At 39.8% G+C, this 15,413-nt stretch overlaps 2 protein-coding genes and 1 long non-coding RNA gene across 6 annotated transcripts in view; 1 reads left to right on the top strand and 2 right to left on the bottom strand.

The window, feature by feature from the left end:
• Window positions 1-6,120, bottom strand: part of dctn1b (dynactin 1b) — a 36,376-nt gene extending 30,256 nt beyond the window's left edge. For all 4 annotated transcript variants that reach the window (XM_030719344.1, XM_030719341.1, XM_030719342.1 and 1 more), the window contains exons 1-2: window positions 5,718-6,120; window positions 1,137-1,388 (exon numbers count right to left, since the gene is read on the bottom strand). In XM_030719344.1, coding sequence (XP_030575204.1) covers window positions 1,137-1,388; window positions 5,718-5,750 — 285 coding nt within the window. In that variant the 5' untranslated portion in view covers window positions 5,751-6,120. The remainder of the gene's footprint in view (window positions 1-1,136; window positions 1,389-5,717) is intronic.
• Window positions 6,121-7,277: 1,157 nt separating this feature from the next.
• Window positions 7,278-9,323, top strand: LOC115772903 (uncharacterized). Its single transcript, XR_004019056.1, has 3 exons — window positions 7,278-7,480; window positions 7,668-7,727; window positions 9,079-9,323. It is a non-coding gene; the product is annotated as an uncharacterized LOC115772903 (long non-coding RNA).
• A 1,984-nt stretch (window positions 9,324-11,307) lies between these two features.
• On the bottom strand, window positions 11,308-14,546 carry LOC115772696 (probable N-acetyltransferase CML1). The gene is made up of 2 exons (XM_030719089.1): window positions 14,430-14,546; window positions 11,308-12,276 (listed from the first exon to the last, which is right to left on the bottom strand). The coding sequence occupies exon 2, from the start codon at window positions 12,263-12,265 to the stop codon at window positions 11,591-11,593; it is 675 nt and encodes a 224-aa protein (XP_030574949.1). The 5' UTR covers window positions 12,266-12,276; window positions 14,430-14,546; the 3' UTR covers window positions 11,308-11,590.
• Between the last annotated feature and the right edge of the window lie 867 nt (window positions 14,547-15,413).

The raw sequence follows: 15,413 nt of genomic DNA, 5'->3' as shown, positions 1-15,413 counted from the left end.
ACAGCATTTCAGCCCCATTTGGGGTGAACAATGTGGTTAGATAAGGAGGGATTTTATCCCCAGTTCTTTTTAATATTTATGTTGATGATTTGTAAAAGACATTGAGAGAATGTAAAACTGGGTGTATGGTTAGTAATATTCTGATGAACCATATTATTTATGCAGATCTTAATCTTATGGTCTTCAGTCCTAGAGTAGTGGCTGGTCTCCAGCAGCTCCTTCACATATGTTCTGCTTATGGTGTGGAACATGATATCAAGAGGGCCATTATGATTTATAGAACCAAGGAGGATAAACATCTACCATTTTCAGAATTTAAATTCTCAGATAATAATCAGTGTCTCTAACAAGGTCAAATATCTTAGACATCTTATGTCAAGGTGATGTAAGCACAAATGAAGATCCTCCTATGCAAATTTAGATACTCAGTATTTAGTGTCAAGTTTCTTTTTTTACATATTTCATACAACTAAAGTTCACTAATGTGAAGCAGCACAGTCCTGTAGTGGTTAACACGATCACTTAACAGCAAGAAGGTTCTGGGATCGAACATGCAGACCAGCTTGCAGCCTGTGTGGAGTCTGCATGTTCTCCCTGTACCTGTCTCCCACTGTCCAAAGACATGATAGATAGGTAAATTGGTGATTCTAAAGTATGTCATATGTTGTTGGCTTAAACTGTTGTGAGTTGGTTCTATATAAATAAAATAGAATTGAACTGAACTGGGATACGCTTCAGATGGATAATGTGATAATGTTTCACAAGTTTTAATACAGAAACAAGTGTCACATTAACAAAAAAGAACATAATGAGCAGCAAAAATGTCAAACTATTGTAATTTTGTTGCATTATGTGTATTCTGCTGTCACCTTCAGTCCATAATAGCTCAGTTGTGGTTACAATATTATGCAGTATTTTCAGGGAGAGAAAAATAGAGGTGTTTCTCATCAAAAAGAATAACCAAGCACCCTGAAGCAACAGAAAACACAGCCACCATGTAAGACACCAAAGGAAAATATCAGCCCCCACACACAAACACACTGCGTCACATAACAGGAAAACAAAATCTCAAACATCTTAAAAATATAACTGGGGTGGAGAAATTCTGGGCAATGACTTAATATTGCTGCATTTACCTGTGACTGTCTCACAAAAATCCCATGATTCTCTTCGCAGGTGAAGTAACGCTTGCCCTGCACAGTGCCGTCATTTTTGCCCTTCGCTTCATCCAAGATGACCCCCACCCATTTCCCAGAGGCAAAAAGGGTAGTACCGATGTAGGCCACCGTGCCGCGCTGCCCCTTCCCGATCACCTCCACCAGGGAGCCCACTTTGACGGGCCGCCCACCCCCGTCCGAGCTCATCCTGCTGCTGCCACTGCTGGTGGTCTGGGAGGGACCAGGAAAGAAAACACAGAGAACTGGGCTGTTAAAACAGACATTTATGATCAACTCAACATCACAGGTTATTCAGTTTGGAAAGACAAGTAGTAGATTTGTTGGTCAAGTCAAGTGGGGCTGTGACTGAGAATGCACGGTCGCCTGTATAAGCCTATCAGGAATTAAGAATTACTAGAAGGTGCTGATCAACAGACCTGCTAGATAACGTTAATTTATGTAAGCACTTATATTTGAAAACTGAACCTGTACTTTACAGGAAGCCAATGCAATGATTTAAGAATGGGTGAAATACCATCGCGTGTCTGTGTATCTGTCAGGTATTAGTGACGTGTAATGTTTACTTTACTTTACTTTAAAAGTGCCATTTTTCAAATTATGCTGCTTTAAACTGAAACATCACTTCTTGGGCACAGAGAAGCTAATACAGGAATTTCTCACTGCTGTACTGCTCAAATAAAACTAAAATTTTAAAAATTAAATTAAAGTACGCTTAAGATTATGATCGCTTTATTGCTCAGTCATACCACAGCGAAAATATCTGATTGCATTGAATCTTTTCGCATTCAGCAACCGATTGCAAGAAGTTGTGGTGAACAGTTGGTTGCCCAGAGACTGAGAACGCAACACCTTCAGCCTCTGGGTGACCATTTTTCGATTACACAGGTCGCTTGGTGGGGACCAACCCATTTCCAAACAACGACAGTACGACTAAAACTGGCTGCAATCCCTCTAAGACAGATATCAATTATTTGCAAATAATTGCAATTTATAAACACAGATTGCCAACACATTGCAACCAAAATGAGTCAGTCAATGCCGATGAGTGCAACTCACCTGCAACATTTATCTAGGAAGTAGAGGACTCAGCTCATCTGGTTGCCAACTGGTTGTGTTCTGTTTATATTTTATATCAAAGTAAGGTTGCTGAGCACCTATAGCATTTTGCAGTTAAATTGCCATCCTACAGCAAATTTTTCAATTTCTGTTTCAAATCTCAGGGTTTCTGGCTGGACTCTGAATGTAAGCAGTTAATGTGAATTTCTGTGAATGTACACAGCATTCCCAACAGACTGAAAATTTGTGATTTTTTTCAGATTTATTACAGTTAATCACCGCATTATCACAAACAGTATAGGATGTAATTGCCAACTTGACCCCATTCAAACTGACAGCAGACTAACAGCAAACTGACTCCATTTTATTGTCATTTTATCACATTCTTGATGTGCCAAAGTCACTTTGAAGACAGCAAATGATTGAGTGGTCATAGACGGTCACAATAATGTTTCCAATCATAGTTTTCCCTAGTTTGACTGTAGCACAGACCCATTAGCCAAAAAACAGTTTTATTTAGGTGATGAGCTTCACATGGGTGTTTTAATAGACATTTACAACAGAAGGTGCTTTTGTGGGCCCATGCTGGTACACAGTGGCTCACATTTTGGGAACACATTGAACAAAAACTTTGATCCACTGAGGCATACAGGACAAGGCCTAATACCAATGCTGCACTCGCTAAATGTCAATGCATGCTTAAACAGCACTGTTCTTTCTTCCTAGCTGAGGAGGCAAACTTTATGGTAATTCCATGGCAACAATCACCTGAGAATTCACAAGGCAATTTTGATATGTGAAGAACAAAACACACAAGAGCATTTTCAAATCGGCCTGAGCTGCAATATTTTGTAATCAAATAATGCTGCATAACCCAATTCACAGTGCAATGTCCTAGAATTGATGGTGACTCAGCAGAACAGAGAGGAGCAGATATCATTCTCTGTTTCAGCTTCCTATAAACACACATTGGGTATGTGCTGTTGTTTAACTTAAAGGTAAAACTACACAAACGTTTGTGAACGTTCAACCAAAACAGACAAACAGCTGCAGCATAAAGGCTCTCTAACAGACGCTGTATCCTCTACTGTCACTGCCACTTTCTCTACCACCTTCTCAATGGGTATGTGGCAGGAAACTAAACAATTTAAATGTTCTTTACCAATTCTGAAAAGAAAAGTGGTCAAATATCCAACCAGAATTACTCCAGAAGCTTGCTGATGGCTACCAGAGGCCTCTGGGTGAGGTGCAACTTGCTAAGGGACATTTAACCAAATATTAGTGGGGGTGTATGTACATAATTGAGCCTGTATGCACATTTTTGACCCTGTGTGGATTAATGAAAATCCAAAATAAATTCAAACTTGTGCACCTTGTTTTCTTGCTTTTTAAGTCATTAAGGATGTAATGCCGTACAATCTTTCCACCCTGGAAAAGGAACAATTCAAAGAAATCCTTAAAAAGCCCAATTTGACCATGACATTCATGCCAATGATAAGTGGATGTAAACGTCTGACCACAACTGTATATTATGGTGACACTGATTCTAAACTTAAACCTCAAACATTTGACTTTACTTCTTTCTGTGACACACTCACTCAAAATATTTCCAGTAAGCTAACACCAGCCCAGCTAATTTTCCAGTCCAGGTTGAGTGAGCCTCATCTAAAGTCCTCTTAGGCCTGCATGGAGATTAAGGTGGCCTCTAAGTCTATAGTGAAGGTCCTCACTAAAGGCAAAAATTTATTGGGCATAGGTGCCTACTCTCTCTGAAGAAAAGCAATTCAAGGGGACTGGAGCGCCACCCGTCCTTCAGTTAACTACCGAAGCTTAAAAAACAATTTCTATGATGTATGTACCAAGACACAAGATTGATTGATTGGATTATCCACTTCACATTGGGCCTGTGTAAGTACAATTTCATGTTTTCAAGAAAACCCTTTCGTTTTAATTAAATAAATTATTTTAATAAATTTAAAAAACTGTTTTTCATTGAAACTTGCACCTTTCCATCCTACATACTCGGTATAGGTTTGAACTTGTTAGCTTTTAGGTCTCCAAAATCTAATCAGATCATCTGCTCCACATGAAGCATAAAGTTTCCACGACACTGTGGTGGAAACTCCACCACACTGTGAAACATCAAAAAACATCAAAATATAAGATCTCGTGAAACCACATGCCTAAAGGCCACATTCCCCAATGTAAGCGCACTAAAACTTTGCAACGTATTCACGGCAAAGTAAAACGGCTTTGTAAAAATCACATGAATTCTAATGGTCATAAAACCCTGGCTTGAAAAAGATATTTAAAGTGTAATATTGGTGTTTAAATGATTTACAGGCACTAAACAATAACCTCACGCTCAAGGAAAGCTACACACATATATCTTTAATATACACAACCATAACTGCTCATGGCAAAACTGGCAGACAACCACTGCTGATATTCACTTATGTGGCAGCTTTTCTGCAAAATCTGGATCCCCTAACTGTTTAAAGTCTAATTAACCTAGCTTATAATTCATGACCAACATGGAGAGAGACATTTTAACCTGTCATGAGCAGTAAATGGTGCTTCCACAGTTTCTACGTCATAGCCGAGTCCTCTGAGCTTTTATTTAAAGCCATCAAATCACTCCAGATTCATTCCGGAAACAGGACTCTACACGACTCCACCGGGCAACATGGCTCAACAATCTGCAAACAAACATCCGTCAGGGGTTTACACTTGACAAAGGTAAAGATTCTGTAATGATGTACTCACTGTTGTTCAGTCATTGCTTCGACCTGTTTGTCATGTGCTGGAGGCAGAAGACGTGAATTATTTAGTGCCACTCTACTCTTACAACACACGCAAAGCTCAAACTGACTATAAAGCAAAAATAAGATGAAAAAACAGGCATGCAGCCTGCTGATTGTCACCCTGATGGTTCATTAAAGTAGGCAAAGCCGTCATATACATTGTTTTCACAGACCGTCTCCACATAGGTTAAAAATCCATACAATCTAAGGGCTATTTTTGCTTAGTAAGCTGACATGTAAGATCACACACTGATGTCATCCCTCCCATTGACAGCAAAGTCGCCTGACTCAGACACGGATGACAAACAGGAAGACTTCTCAGCTTGTGGATTGTGTATTTAGCTGATAACAAAAAGCCTCAAGAGCCAACTATCTATCTACTAGTTCACAGGTCGTCAGAGACGACTCATAGCAGAGGTATGAACTCTTCACATCGCAGCAGCAATGTTGAGTCCGGAGGGGCATTTGAGCCAAACAAAGAGGCGACAATTCAGACAGAGGAACGCAGCAGAGAAATGGATTAGAAACCCTTCTATTGAAGGCAGGAATTGACAAGGAGGGGATGACGGAGTGAAACAAATCAAAGAAGCGTAACAGAAACAATGGCCCACAGGACTAACTTAAGCGCCACTCGGGCCGTTCATTCAACTACCTTGAGCGTATATACACACACACTCACCCGGGTGTACGTGTTCCTCCTAGTCTGTGACATGATTCCTGATCACCGAGTCCCCCCACCAGAAACCGCCAGTCTTGACTGAAACAGCGCGTTATTGGGGAGAGCGTCAGCCAGACAGTTGGGGGGGGGGGGGGAATCGAGGAGAGGGGAGTGGGGTTCAGTGATGCTGCCAGAGCGTCTCCCTCTTCCTCTCTGTCTCCTCGCAGAATCACACCATCCCTTCCCTATTGCTCACAGTACAGCCCAAGCTCTGAAAACTCCACCGTCCCTCCTCTCTGCTGCCCACAAGCCAAAGTCTACAGGAGCTTTTTTTCCACCCTATCAGGAAGTCTCTGATGCTGCTGATCCAACCCTCTGATGAAAGGCGCAAAGAAGAGGTGAAAAAAAAAAAATACAGCCAGGCTGGGTCTGCTGTGAGCGCATCAGCTGAGGGGCAGCACTGCACTGTGCTGTGTCTGAGCTGGCTTCTGCAGGAGGGAGGGTGGTTTAGGCCCTGGCAGAGGTGCTGGGTCCTAAAGCCTGCAAACGTGCCTCTCAATATTATTCTCATACATGTCCTCATTATTTAGGATGATGCAGAGGTTCAAACTTGTTTTCAACCATCTTATCAGGACTGCACTGGCTGATCAAAGAGCACTTTCAGCCTTGATAACAGATTTTTAAAGTAAAAATTGACAATATTGACTTGAGTTATGATTAATCAGTCAGTGAATGAAAACAACCCCGTATGGGGTCATAAATACAGTAAAAAAAAAAAAAAACGGGTGAAATTACACCAAAACAAGGAGCACTGGAGCCTATGATGGATTTCCAATTTCTTTACAAATCATTACACTTACTTTCAAGAACTTGGGGGGAGGGGGGGGGGGGGGGGTGTCCAGAAAAACACCAGCACTAAGCATTTTGCATCTATAGGGAGGTGAACCAGTTCAAGTTAATATGCTGCTGTTTCATTGTGGTTGAACACAAAAGGCCCAGGTGACGCGCCATAGCGCAGCACTTTGTAAGCAAAAGCCAGCAAAGGTTGCGTTAGGGCCCGGCCTGATATTGTGGCCCATCACAGAGCAAGGATTAGCTCTCTTTTATCTGCTAACTGCATGGCTGGAGCTTTTTAACTCCCAGTCCTCTCCGTTTCTGTGTTGTCATCTTTTTGCAATGGAAGCAAGCTCTGCAGGGTTTCTGTGTAAAAGCTTTCAGTTTAGAGGCTGATGAGACATGCTGAAACAGTATGCACTTCGGCAGCAGAACAAAAGGAACCCAGCCTTCAGGAGAGGAGGATAATCTCCCCCATCAAAATAATGTATTAATTGTAAATTTTCAGTAACCAAACATGGGCCAGGAGAACAACAACAACAAAAAAAAATCCTAATATGCAATCTAAAATTTCAGCTGTGGGACAGTCTGAGATGTTTAGGAACACAAAACAAATCGCTGCAGTGTCTTTGCACCCTTTTATGCAAATGATGGAGGCAGAACCAAAAAAAAGGGGGGCGTTGGGGATCTGTGGGAAGAAAGAGAAAAGGGGAGCCACTTATCTCTCTAAAGGCTAGCAGACACACTAAATCAAAGCTCTCCCTCCTTATAGAAGATGAGGGTGATGGAAGAGAAACTGAGAAAGAGGCAGTGCTGCTGCTGTGAGCCTGCTCAGACCAGCGAACAGGAAGGACACAGGAACAGAGGTGACACTGTGGGATTTTGAGGAAAATTACAGGCACGCTGCACCTCACTCCGTCTGTCCGGGAGGAACAAATCAACATCACGAGGTAAAAATGAGCATTACTATTTCTCCAAAGCAGCTGCTAATTAGGACTGTGAAGAAATCTTGTATGTGTAATTATTGTATGGTCTTTATCTTATAATATAAAGCACCTTGAGGTGACTGTTTGTTGTGATTTGGTGCTATATAACTAACATTGAATTGAATTAAAAGAAGTTTGGCTTATATGGCAGAAATTGTGCCGACATGGATACAGCAGCAGACAATCAACTGAAATGGAAACTGCAGCATCAGTAGGTATCCGGGGAGTTTCTGGGTGATCAATTTTAAAAGAAAATACTAACTGCATTAAATTCAATGGGTAATTTGTTGATTTTATGTTTTGAAAAAGATTACTTTCATTTTTTTTTTAAAGATGGTTTTATTAATCTTTATGTGAATAGACAATAGCAATTGGAAACAACTTATTTTACCTCATTAAAAGCCTGATTAAGTTACTTGACTCACTAAATAGAACATTTAAATTGTCATTAGTGGGGTTCATCACTATAACTAAAGTTTATTTGAGCGAGATTAAAAGACCAGATATGACCATGCAAACCTTTTAGGATCACTTATATTTTAGATGTGGCTAATTGCTGGAAAAAACTGGGGGAGTTTCTCTACGATACAGTCTGCAACATTTGCACGCTAATGGCATCCAGGGTGGTCTCATCACTAAGCAATGCATACAAGAAAAAGTAGGTCATCAATAAAACAGTTGTGCAGAGCCTTCATTTCATCCCAGGCTGCAGAAAATTAGCATTTGAGTGGACAAAGCACAGAGGAAGCACCCTTAATATAAACAAGATGTCTATATGTCTATAGGCTGTACCATATACGCTTAACGTGTTATGGAAATCATAAATCTGTAATTTGGTGCCATCTAGTGTGTTTAAAACCTACTGAACTTTGAGACTGTGCTGCAATAATCAGGATATATAATGGTATTTTATTCATTTATTTATTACTGGGAGAAATAAAGATGCTGATCTAAATTAACCTTAAAATAATAACAGCAATAATTATAATGCACATTTTTTGCGTGTTATTTCTGCTTGTAATCATAATAAATCACAGCAGGGTGTGGCTGCAGCCTGACGGCACATTTTCTCCGGACAGATTAGATGAGAAATTAAGAAAATCAATCTGGATTAGAGATTATTTAATTTAACCGAGAACACTCATCCTTTTAGGATTGGATATCCACATGACCACTTTAATCACAAGCAAAGCTCATTACACTTGCCACGGTCTTGACTTCATAATTAGTCGTTTAAATGCGAGAATATTTCATTTTAAATAGATGTAACTAATATTAAAACCGTAATGTTAACGCTCACATTTGACGCTGTCAACTGTCAGGGAGACACTCCCTGATCAGCTGCTAGCAGCAGCACCCGTTAGCCTCGTTTGGCTTTTTCAATAATAAACAAAAAACACCTTAAAGACATAATATTAATAAAACACACACGCATGTGTTTCAAGACAGGTGTGTGAGTGTGTTCTGAATTGAAACCCCACCTTTCAGGTGACAAATGTGCGCTAAAACTTACCTGGTTGTGTCAAAATATCCGGCTAACCGCTTCGCTTCGTCCCTGACAGGATACATCCATTCATGGAGGTCCGACCGGACACATCCGCTCGGAGGTGGCCGAGCTGCTGCCTGACTCAGCCCGCCTGACACAAACTCAGGAGCCCGATGAAAACTTAAGTACTGAGATGAGCTCAGCAGGTCAAAGATGACACGGTTTAAACACATAGAGATTAAGGCTATGAAAATACAAAATGAAATAACGTTTTTTATTTGCTTTGTTCTGTCGTTTATCTGTGCATTTTTTTTTCCATCTTTACATTATTTTGTACTCTTTCCTGAGTGCAGGCAAGTACTTATATATTATATATATATATATATATATATATATATATTCTTTTTTTAATGATGTAATTCATGTCTCAATTTAAATATAAAATTTTATATGAAACCAAAATACTCATCACAGCTTTAATTTAAAAAAGGAATAAAAGAGCCTGACACAGGTGATAGGCATTTACAGCGCAGCTTAAAGGATGCAAAACAAACCCAGGTCCTCCAGTATGAAGGTGGATAGAGATCAGTTAACTGGTAATTTGGAAAGATGTGTATGTTTCTGGACAAAAGATTTGTACTGTATGCAAGTCAAAATGATACATATAACATAAAACACTTCCAAATTAAAATTTCTCTTTGGACATTGGCTGCTTTTTCACTCATTTATAGTCCAGTACTTGTATTATTAGAGCATTTTTTCTTCTGTTAGCTCAAGGGATGAACTAGTGTTGTCTGCACATATCAGAATAATTAGCAAAAAAATCTGCTTTAAATTGTATCATTAGGTACTTTGCTACAACTGAAAAGCGCTTTGTATTTCTTTTTGGTTTTTTTGAGCTGAGGAAATCACCACTGATGAGCAGAACATCAGACATATTTAGGTGGTCATCCAGATGTCTGATACCTGGCTATATGAAGTTTGCTCGAGTAGACAGGAATGAATATTACTTATAGAAAAATAAATGATTTTTCTTAGAAACAGCACAATGTCATAATATAATAAAACATGCATCGTAATGTGTAGTGTTGTGCAAAAGTCTTGAGCCACCCCTCATTTCTTTCTTTCTTTCTTTAACTGAATCTATGAAAAAATGCCAAAGACATAAAAATAGCATTTTTGCGCCAACAAGGTGAAACGTGGAATATCTCAGCATCCTGTGCACCAAAGAAGAAGTGGCAGGCCTAAAAACCGATCTACCACAGATGAACAGTATCTGAAAGTCATGTCTTTAAGAAATAGAGAAAAATAAAACAGCAAAGACCTGACACAGGACCTGAGAGTTTTGCTGGAGAAACGCTCTCAGTGGAAGGGAGGCTGTAAAGAAGCCATTCTTAAGGAAGGAAAACAGGGAGAAAAGGCTCAAGTATGCCAGATTACACAAGAATTGACTGAAAAGTTTGAAAATTTTGGTTCATTTTCCAGTATGACAATGATCCCAAGTGCACTGTCAATGCAGTAAAAGCATGCCTGGATAAAACACACACACACAATGCAACACTATCAGCCATGGACTGGCCTCCTCAGAGCCCAGGCCTCAACATCATTGAAGCAGTGTGGGGTCATCTTGACAGAACACAACAAAAGGCAGGCAGCATCCAAAGAAGAGCTTTGAATGTCCTTCAAGAAGCCTGGAGAATTGTTCCTGAAGACTACTCAAGAGGAATACAAGAAAGATGCATAAGAGAGTTCAGGCAGTGGTCATACCAAATATTGACTTTCAAGCCTGTTAGAACTGTTCAAACTCTGTTTTTGGCTCCTATACTGTATTTCCAATTATTTTTGCATGTTTCAATAAATCACTGCACCTGTCTTCCATACTTGTAAATAAAGAAAGAAACGAGGTGTGGCTCAAGACTTGCACAGTAGTGTAGAGGGAAATATCAGTGCAATTGATGAACTAATTATAATTTTTTCCACTGTTACCGATTCTGATAGCCCAGCTTTGCCAAAGTAAGGATACACAGATCTGATCCCAAATTTAAAATCTGTAAACCCAAAGAAATTATTGCAGTTATTTTGATGACACCAGACACTGTTGTGGCCAAGTTAGTAAAAGGGCCTCTACTGATCTGGTGTATGAGATCAGTGCATCCCAAAAAAAGCAAACATAAATTGACACTGAACATTGAAATAATACTTCAAAGTGATCAGTGTGCTCAGACGAACACATTTATTGTTTAGATCATGTAGAAATTAAACCAAATTAAATAATAAAATGACAAATCAACACAAAATCTTTGACAAAGCAGTTTTTCTATTTTAATATTTTGTGTAATTAATCATAAAAAATTAAAAAAAAAAAAACATAAAAACAAAACAATACTAAATGTTCAAACTGTGCTGTGTGCCTGTTTGAAACAGGAGGAAACATGACTGTAAGGGTTGAGTAAACAGACCCACCTATGCCTGACTCGTCCTGAGTGTTTCTGCCTCGTTTAGATGCATGCTGGGAAAACATTAGTAGAGGAACAAGATACACGTATGGTACTACTGCCCTGAAATTTTATTCAGTGTTTATATCTGATTCAGTCTCTTTTTTGGTCCTGCTGTAAATCAAGTCTGTACTCAAACAGGGTGAAGTTCAGGATTTTGGCAAGAAACTCTGGAGCGACAAACTCTCTTGTCTTCTTGTAGCCCATGTGCTCATACAGCTTCTGGGCATCTACCTGCACCACAGAGGTGCACAGTATGATAGCTCCATAACCCCTGTCACGAGTATACTTGGCCACTGTCCGACATAGAGCCTTAGCGATGCCCATCCCGCGGTGACTTCGGCGCACCGACATGCGTTTCAGCTCCAAGCAACCAGGCGCGTTCTCAGCAGGGAGGCAAGCCACTGAGCCCACTATCCGACCATCGCTATCAGCAACCCAGAAGCACGAGTCCTTCCCTTTCAGGTATTTCTCGCTGATGTTGTTGAGGTCCTTTCTGAGCGAGGTTTCGATGTATTTGTTGAACGAGTAGATGACGACCTGCCGGGCTCCAGCCAGGCAGAAGGTGACAGCCAAGGTGGGGAGCAGGAAGGACTTGGAGCTGGCCATGAGAGTGCAGAAAATGCACATGAGGACCATCTGAGTCAGCGGCTGTTTCAGGAGGTGCACAAAGGTAGAAGGCACATGCTCACTCATCCCCAGGGTGAAGAGCTCCTTCACAGCATCGGCATCTTCATCCTGAAACTTCCGGATCTGAATGTTGTCCATTGCTCTTTCAGCTTTTCAATAACAGAGGAGGTCAAGACATGAGAGGTGGCAAAATACAAGCAAGGATCAAACAAATCTGCAATACACAATAATTTTGTATTCTTTGATAAAAGCTTCCTAAATCTCAGGTGAAAATAGTCAGTTTTCTTAATGATTAGTGGTAGTAAAGACATCTAATTATCATACTGACTTGTACAAACATGAACCATTTGAATGCAGTTCTACTTATACAAATATATTTTCCTTACAGAAATTATATTAAAAAAATACATTTTAAAATCCAAACTAATTCATTAACTATTTTGAAATCTGCATCAACTGACCAAACAATATATCTGCAGTGAGGTAATACACTCAATAGCCACTTTATTAGGTACACCTTGCGAGTACCAGGTGGGACCTCCTTTTTGCCTTCAGAATTGCCTTAATTCTTTGTGGCATAGATTAAACAAGGTGCTGGAAACATTCATCTGAGATTTTGGTCCATATTGGGATGATAACATCACACCAGTAGCTGCAGATTTGTTGGCTCCACATCCATGATGCAAATCTCTCATTCCACCACATCCCACAGTGCTCCACTAGATTGAGATGTGGTGATTGTGAAGGCCATTTGAGTACAATGAACTCACTGTCATGTCCAAGAAACCAGTTTGAGATGATTTGAGATTTGTGACATCATGTGGCATCCAAGATGGGCACACTGTGGTCATCAAAGGATGGACACGGTCAGCAACAATACTCAGCTGTGGTGTTTATACAATGCTCAATTGGTAATATAGGGTCCAAAGTGTGCTTTGAAACTATCCCCCACACCATTACACCACCATCACCAGCCTGAACCTTTGATACAAGACAGGATGGATCTAGAGAACTCCTGCTTAGTGGATATGTTCTCTTCTTCAGATCATTCCCTGTAAACCCTAGTAAACCTGGCTGTGTGGGACACTCCCCGTAGATCAGGAGTTTCTCCTCCTCACTCTGAAGCTTGGTGTGAAATTCAGCAGATCGTCTCGACCATGCCTACATGCCTAAATCCACCGAGTTGCTGTCATTAACAGATTAGATGTTGACCAGGTATACCTTGTTGGGCCAAAGAGTGATCAACTCCCAAAAATGATTTCTGATGTTTCTATATGTTGTTGTTTTGTTTAATGTGTACTATCTTTGCTTATATTAGAGCGTATATAGAGAGAGCAGCACCAGGCTCCAAAAGGTATGCCACTCCCAGAGTTGTGGTATTCACTCTGGGTGTCCTGCCAAAACGTGAGTTCTGGTATTTGCCAAAAAAATAATTGCCTTTATTTAAACTGTAGATGACCTTTTGGCCTATAATCTTTGAAACTAATATATATATATATATATATATATATATATATATATATATATATATATATATAATGTCTGATAAGTCATATTGAGCAAGAAACAACATTTCTGTCACAGGGTAGAAGCTGCAATTAGTTTTTGGCAAAGTGACTTCTATTTATTAGGGTAAAAACTGTCATTGACATTAAAAATATCTTTTTAAGAGCTATCTGGCCAAGAGGGGAGCAGAAATTGCAACGAAAATAAGATCACAGTTTTGGATCAATAAAAGTATCATTCATTCATTCATTAAAGATATTTGAAGTGGCCAAAAAGGACTCGTGCAGATACTTGCAAAACAGGTAAATTCTTTTTTATTTTTAAGCTCTTCATAAATCCTGCTTACTGCAGTCTATTTACCAATATAAGCAAATATAGTACACATTAAAACATATGGAAACATCTGAAATTACTTTTTGGTATTTGCTGATGCAGGTCGCGACCGGATGGAATTTTCACTTCTCTTTTTTGCTGTTGGCTCGTCAGCCAGGGCGCAGTCACATGACAGTCCACTTACACTGTAAAGACACACAGATTTCCGAAGTCCTTCATACCAGTTTCAATCGCATCCCTTTATTTATTTATTGCCTTTGATTTCTTATTGGCCGTTTCAACGTCGACATTGGCCACTACTTTTACCGGGCGGTTCGCTGTCACAGTACCGAAATAATAGACAACGTAGATTATCCAACAGCAGCTAGCATGAGTGCTATCCTCACGGAGATGCTGAGGATTTGACTGCGGTTCGCTCAGATAGCTTCTGGCTAAATTAAACGACCAAATAAAGTTGACTTACCTGTTTTATACCGGTCCTTGAAATAAGCTTCCCCAAGTTAAAACCCCCTCTTCCCTTCGCTTTCTGCTTCGTTATCCGATCTTAACGGCAGCTTGCATCCAGGATGTTGCATTACCGCCCCCTGTAGGATACTCCAGTCATTTAATCTCACTAACCTGACAATCTGCCTCTACATCCTCCTACTCAGTCCAGTCACAGCAGAGGTGGCAAAATACAGACATTCAGATAATTGTGTTAAAAAACATACTCCGGTAAAATGTTGAAGCACTGATTCAACTTCTTTATTCACGTAAAAGTGAAAAAGTATAGGGTCTGACATGCACTCAAAGTAAGAAAGTAAAAGGGGCTATTTTTGTGCAAAGCTAACTGAACCTCATACTATATTAATGTAATAATAACAATATTATTACATGAGAATGCAAACTTTATTTCAATCTAAACTCCAATTCTAATGAATGCACTCAGCTTGAACACTGTTATGTAGAACATGAGCAGAGAAAATGAAAGAATTTAAAAAAAAACATAAAAAGAAAAATTTTTTGTTGTTTGTTGTTACCTACATTGTAGAGGGTGACTCTGCCTCATCACCTAAACAGAAAAATTAGTATAAATAGGGGTTGCAGTGGCATTCAGCAGGTGGAGGGGACACTAAGATCAGTTTTAGTGGCTGAGCATGGGGAAAGATTCCCAGCTCAAAATCATTTCTATTGTAAGCTCCAGTACATTTTCTTTTTGTACAGGTGACCTGCTGCTCTGAGGTTTACTGCTCTTTGCAGGTTTACACAACTGAATTCAACAAGATGTAACCCAATATTTCATGAGCTAGCTTAGCTGATTCCCATCCCCTACAAAGACAGTATACTATTTATACTGTCTTTATATTGACGGTATACAATTTGTATAAGGGTATTACTCCCTTTATTTTTGCTCCTCTTCTATAGCGCTAGCTAGATGCTTAAGTACTGTGACCACAACTTACGGACC

Source organism: Archocentrus centrarchus, chromosome 22 (assembly GCF_007364275.1).
Source record: "Archocentrus centrarchus isolate MPI-CPG fArcCen1 chromosome 22, fArcCen1, whole genome shotgun sequence".
NCBI classification, from domain to species: domain Eukaryota; kingdom Metazoa; phylum Chordata; class Actinopteri; order Cichliformes; family Cichlidae; genus Archocentrus; species Archocentrus centrarchus.
The sequence above is the reverse complement of the archived record's forward strand: the minus strand, read 5'-3'. Positions and strand labels throughout refer to the sequence as shown.

Bases quoted from the DNA above. Each gene is read 5' to 3' on its own strand.
- LOC115772696 (XM_030719089.1), bottom strand. From the start codon at position 12,265: ATGGACAACATTCAGATCCGGAAGTTTCAGGATGAAGATGCCGATGCT.